Source organism: Coenobita brevimanus, chromosome 14 (genome assembly GCF_032717465.1).
Source record: "Coenobita brevimanus isolate Jiangsu-jjx chromosome 14, ASM3271746v2, whole genome shotgun sequence".
Lineage (NCBI taxonomy): Eukaryota > Metazoa > Arthropoda > Malacostraca > Decapoda > Coenobitidae > Coenobita > Coenobita brevimanus.
This window is the reverse complement of record NC_136967.1, coordinates 245,001-251,338: the sequence shown is the minus strand read 5'-3', so window position 1 is coordinate 251,338 and position 6,338 is coordinate 245,001. Positions and strand designations below refer to the sequence as shown.

Sequence of the window (6,338 nt, the reverse complement as noted above, 5' to 3'; positions counted from 1 at the left end):
ATGAAGGACGTCTATCATTCGGACATGTTTATTAGCTACCTTGTACTAAGCATGGCATTTTTACTCTCTCGGGCTCCTATGACTCACTCTCAGCTGACTGTAATCGCCTGGTGTCAGCTGGAAAATAATACAAGAGTTATCCAGACGATGAGAGGGTTAATGGTATCAGCAGTAACGCTCACACGCTCCTATTACTCACTGTAGAAGAAAAATCGACTGGAGAGAGGTGAAATAGCATACTACAGAGTTCTCTCTGTTAATGAGAGGGTTAACACTTAATATTTCTCTCATCTGATTATATTCGTCTGGTGATAGCGTAAGTATAATATCAAAGTCCCTCCATGGCTGTGAAAGGGTCAATTGGAGCAATTTTTTACCGCATTAATTGGCTCGGCTGAACAAACTCGTCCTAATTGATTATACGATCTTAATTACGAGGGTGATTTGATCTTAAGTCTGTGTTTGAACCTCAAGTGTGATGTAAGGCAGAGAGGATCAATGGTGACAAAAACCCCAATGCGGGAGGCAACCGAGGCGAGAAAAAAGCGAGCTACTGACACAAATATCTCTAAAAGTCTCTGTCTCTAGATACCTCCAAAGCAACGTAAGTGTGTGCTTGAACCAAAGGTGTGAATCAAAGCAGAGACGATCATTGGTGACTAAGAAAAAAAAAAAGTGGCACAGATATCTCCAAGAATATCTAAATACCTCTAAATATCTCTAAATATCTCCAAGTATCTTTAGATCGTCTCAAGTTTGTGTATCTGAACCTCAGGCGTGAAGCAAGGCAGAGAGGATCAATGGTGAGAAAAGCCCCCAGTGCGGAAGGCAGCCAAGGCGAGAGAGGAACAGGCCCATGACACGCAACAATGGCGAATCCAGGTCAGTGTTGGAAAGAGAAGGGGGGGGGATGGGAAGGGGGAAGGGGGGCAGGGATTCATTACCCCATCCACTCTTCATTACCTGTGGCATAAAATTTCTAGTAACATGTATGTAGAATTAATGCATGAAATACAACAGTTCTATTTGTAGACTGACTTTAAACTTGTGGTCGTTAAAAAATAATAATAATAACTTCTTTCCCATTTACATTTTGAAACAACTGCGGAAGCGTTTGAAAATAATGTCCTGTAACTTTTCACTATCGTGTATGCCTGCTGTTTTGTTTTTTGTATATACACAATGAAGCAGGAATTTCACAAAATATGCGAGATACACTATTTACACATTTTTGCCTGAAGAAAAAGCTTAAACATCAAAAGCGCTCATTGTCAAGATAACATTTTTGATCGAGTATATTCAATGATGTGTATATTTAATTAGTATCAGATGCACAGTTGAAGTCGGCAACGAAAAATAGGAAAAAAAAAAAAAAGAGAAAGATAATCGGTCGGCTCCCCTTCCCCCTCTGCCAATAAGTACTGGAACCCTCCCAACAGGTCCACCACGGCAGGACCCCCACCACGCTGCCGGTCACACTCATGGGCCCTCAACGCCACCATGAGGACCCGATCCGTGACCCTGGTGACCTCCTGGTGGGTGGTGGGGCTATGGGGGGCCCTCGGGGTGGCCACGGGGGCCCTTAGTCTGGTGGCCCTCCTGCACCCGGCGTGGTATGTGCGGTACTCTTATATCTACGCACAGGAGGCCGAGGCGGTGTCGTTTCAGGTAAGAAGAGTAGGAATAAGGATAACTACTTCTACTATGCTACTACTGCCTCTATTGCTGCTACTGCTAATATAGATAGATAAATAGATAGATAGGTAGATGTGTGTGTATGTGTGTGTGTGTGTGTGTGTGTGTGTGTGTGTGTGTGTGCATATAAGACAAGAAGGTATCTGGAAAATTATAATAGATATTCTCTCTCTCTCTCTCTCTCTCTCTCTCTCTCTCTCTCTCTCTCTCTCTCTCTCTCATAATCCTTTGAGAACATATTAAACCTCGGCTTTTATACTGCGATTTTATTCATTTTCAGTGTGACCTCTCGTTTTCAAAAGCGTTTAAATATACCGCCACTCCCCATCCATGACGCAGACACTATTTTTAAACATTTGATTTTTCTCTTGCTGGGAATTTCTCTAGTCTAACTTAAATGTTTTTGATATTACGGTCGTGTTGTAATTTGCTTTAAAGATTACGTAACGCCTTTTCCTTATCTACTTATTCTGCATACACCTCAGTATTCTCTTATGACATTTTTTTTTTTTTTTATGAGAGTCACTATTAGAGGCTTTGAAATCCCGTAACCTATCTTTGCTAAGCGATTTATCCGCACATTTCTCCTTCATACTCTCTTGCTAAGTTTCTCGTTTTCAAAACACACCGAGACTTGGCAAGTGAAATATGCTAAATAAATCGATAAGGAAGATACGCTACGAAGCCTCCTATGGATGTTAAAATGCGGATCTATGCACGTAACGCCCACACGCTCCTCTCAGAATCGGATACATAAAGTAGTTTGGTATCCCTTTCCTCCCTCTAACACCGCTCCTGCCTTCCTCCCTCCGACACCCTCTTCCCTGCCTCCCTCCATCCCTCCCTCCAACATCACTATCCCTCCCTCCCTCCATCATCACCTTCCCTCCCTCCCTCCCTCCAGCACCATCTCTACCTTTCTCTCCAGCACTACAGCCCTGTATTTCCAACACTGCACCATATATTCTCTCCCTCCAAAATTGTTCCGTCCACTCCCACCATCATTCTCCCTGCCTATAGATTGTTCACCTAATCTTGGGGGAGATTTTCGTCCTCGAGTGTCTTTTTTATGTAGCTCAGTGGCTGAAAAGGGCAATACAACAGCTTTACGTCCATTTCATAGCACTTCTTCGTGACAAGCACAATATTCCAGAATGAAAGTCTTGTTATAGCTCAGCATTCAAGATAGAGAGATGCCACTTTTAGGCCAAATCAAAGTGAAGGGAGTATAGTATCTCTCTCTTCCCTCCAGGTGATGGTGTCTTCAGTTGGACCTCTGGGCTTCTGTCGTCTGGAGTCTGTTGATACGAGTCAGAAGCCTTCCAGCGACAGCTCAGAAGACGACCCTGATGAGACGAAGACCACGACTACCTTACAAGCAGATACTACCACGACCACTATCACTACTCCTCTGGTAGAGACGACTAGAACGACTACACCATTTATAGACACGATTACAACTACGGCAACGCAACCATACACTACTAAGACAACCACAGGAAGAACGACTACTACCACCACCACCATTACCACGACCACTCGTAAAGCAGAGAAGGACCCAGCAACTGACTGGCCCCTGGGGAACACCACACCCCCAGAACTAACGCACAAATACACAACTCACAAAGGCACAAGACTAAAGGAATTCCTCCCCATATACACAACCCCTGGGAAATTAGCGATACCGGAGCCTACAAAAGTTACTGCAGCTCCAGGGTATGCAGATGAGGAGAAACACGGAAATTCTACAGCTGTTTCGACTGCCACAGGAAGTGAAGATTCGCCACAGCCCACAGAAGCACACTCGTCAAATTCCCCCATTCCTGAACAGGCGACTCAGGCTATTCCAACCAGCAAGCACACAATCAAAGCACACACGCAACCTCAAGAGTCGACCCATACAGGTGCAAACAACAATCAAACAGGCCAAGAATTTGTAACAAGAGTCCCAGAGAGCCAGGAATCATATGACGAATCCACACAACCCTACTCAGTCGAGGAAAGCAAAACGCAACCTTATACCTCAACCACAATTTTACCCTCATTTACGACGTCCTTGCCAAATCGGTTAGCGCAAGACCGTCGCCGAACCACCTCTTCAGCCGAACTCACAACAAAACAAACTGGAGGGGGCGACGAGGAAGGTACAGACGGTGACGGAAGAGACTGGGAATCGAAAAGCGCAGATAAGGGCGTCACAGATGGGACTAGAGACAATAACAAAATCCTTTCCTCTTCGACACCAAGTTCAGCGGAGGAGGAAGAGGAAACTGAAGGGGAACAGGGCAGGGCGATAGGAAATGTGACAGATAGTGGATTAACAGAACCGAAAATTAGCGAGAAGAGAGGACAGCAAGAAGAAAGAGTGATAGAAAAGAGTGTCGGAAGTGGAAGGAGAAGACAAGGAAGTGGAGGTAGCGTGCCTGGGGAGAGGATGGTGGGAAGAGGAAAAATGGGGAGGAGGGGAGAAGAGAGAGAGAAGGCACAAGTAAATGCTGGTGACAAGGGAAGAGGGAGGGGGGAGAAGAGGAGAAAATTACACGAAGAGAGACCAGCTGGAGAGGGAAAAAGTGAGAGGAGAGGAGGAAAAGAGAGGGGGGAAATACTGGAGAGAAGGAATGAAGAGGAGGGAAAGGAGGCAAAGGAGAGGAGAAAGAATGGGAGAGAGCAATTACCTAAGCAGAGACGACTAGGACTGGGGGAAAGTGAGATAGAAGATAGAAAGAGTATACTAGAGGAAGATGGTAGTGAGCGGAGAAACGAAGAAAGAAGAAAATTGCCAGAAGAGGAACAAACAGAACAGGGAAAAGAACTAGAAAATGAGAGAGAATTGGAAACAAGAAATGAAACGGAGAGAAGGAAAGAAGAGAGAAGGAAGGAAGTTCCCGAAGAGAGAGTGAGTGAGAGAAAAGAGGAAGAGGGGGATCTAGAGAGAAGTGGTGAAAGAGAGGGGATTTCAGAAAAAGAAGAGAGGAAATTAAACAGCAGGAGAAGACTGAACACCCTAGGAGTCGGTCCGGGAGAGAGAAGGAGAGGAGGAGAAGGAGGAGGAAGAGGGGGAGGAGGCAATAGAAAGGGGAGGAGAAGGAACAAGAAGAGAGGCAGGAAGAGGAAGAAGTGGAAGAACAGGAGAGGAAACGACAGTAGAACACTCGAATCAAGAACAGAACACAATGGAGAAAGGGACAGAGTGGCACAAGATGGTAAAACACATAAATCAAAAACAGAACACACACACAGCAGAGGCACGGAAAGACTGACCCGAGGAGAAGGTAGGAGAACACACGAATTAAGAAGAGAACACACACACAATGGGGAAAATGGGCGACTGGGGCGAAGAAAAGACAGTAGAGCACACGAATTAAAGACAAAACATACATCTAACGGGGAGACGGAGAAACTAGCTCGAGAAGACAGCAGAGCACACGAATCAAGAACAGAACACAATAGAGGGACAGAGAGGCAGGCAAAGAGAGCTAACAAGAGAGCACACGAGGCAAAAACAGAACACAGCGAAGAGACGGAGAGGCTGGGGAGAGAAGAAGAGATGGAGAGACTGTATCGTGGTATTCTGAGTGACAAGAGATTCAAGAGGAATGTGAGATCATCGACTGAAATGCAAATGGAGTCAGAAGCTCAGCAGCAGGACGCCGTACAAGGCGGTAAGTGGTGAAGTTTTGTTAGATGTTAGTGTTTTAGTGGGTTTAGGCGCTCCAACAGGATTCAGGGACAGTTGGGAGTTAAGTACTACCATAACGTCACTCAGGGACGAATGAGACTGGTTACTCTTGCCATAAATGTCTGGACAGGAGTTGCCTAGCCCAGGGACCCTTTGCTCCTGGTGGGACAAAGAAAGCATTGGGTGATGAAAGGATGGATCGATTATTGTAAAAGTTCTTTCGCCTTAACCTGGCCCAGAATTTCGTCCCTTTGCAGTCTATTTCCTGTAGAACGGCGCAGATTAAGACAATACTACGGCCCTGAAGAATTTTCATGGCACTTCTTCGTGACTAGAACCATAATTTAGCTCTACTCTCTTGTCATAACTCAGCATTCAAGATGGAGGGATGGCAGTTTTACGCCTAGTTATAATGAACAGAGTATAGTCTTATCACCTTCCACTCCCTCCCACCAACACAAGCAGCACTCCCCCATGCACTCCTCTCCTAATCTGCTTATCTGTGTATCTCTCTTTCCATTTTACTGAGATTAGGCAATAACTAGACTGTTTTGTAACCTCCAGAAGAATAATTTCGACTTTGAGGAGATAACTCAGATGATAAGATATTGTCTTGATAACCTATGAATATGAGAATTTTTTTTTATTAATCTTAGTAGACACATTTTTATAACTGGAGGGAATATATAGGTAGACAGATAGACAGATAGACAGATAGATAGATAGATATAGTCGTCATTACCTTCTGCAGAGCAGGAAGACATAAGCCAGCTTAGGATCGATTCTAGCAGAGGGGATTAGATGCAGCCTTCATTAACCTGTGACATACGGGAGGTTTTTATTAATCTTACAAGACATATTTTTCTAACTGGAGGGACTCAATATATCCTTCATAAATTAATGCAGTAAGGAAAGTCTTTACAGAGCTGAATAAAGTCGCTGGAGGTAGCGAGAATGTAAGTTC

General features: G+C 44.7%; 1 protein-coding gene across 1 annotated transcript in view; it reads left to right on the top strand.

The window, feature by feature from the left end:
• The first annotated feature begins 702 nt into the window (after positions 1 to 702).
• The window catches only part of LOC145418410 (uncharacterized), a 15,526-nt gene continuing 9,890 nt past the window's right edge, over positions 703 to 6,338 (top strand). Inside the window, exons 1-3 of the mRNA XM_080286818.1 lie at positions 703 to 882; positions 1,440 to 1,668; positions 2,948 to 5,357. Coding sequence (XP_080142944.1) covers positions 857 to 882; positions 1,440 to 1,668; positions 2,948 to 5,357 — 2,665 coding nt within the window. The 5' untranslated portion in view covers positions 703 to 856. The remainder of the gene's footprint in view (positions 883 to 1,439; positions 1,669 to 2,947; positions 5,358 to 6,338) is intronic.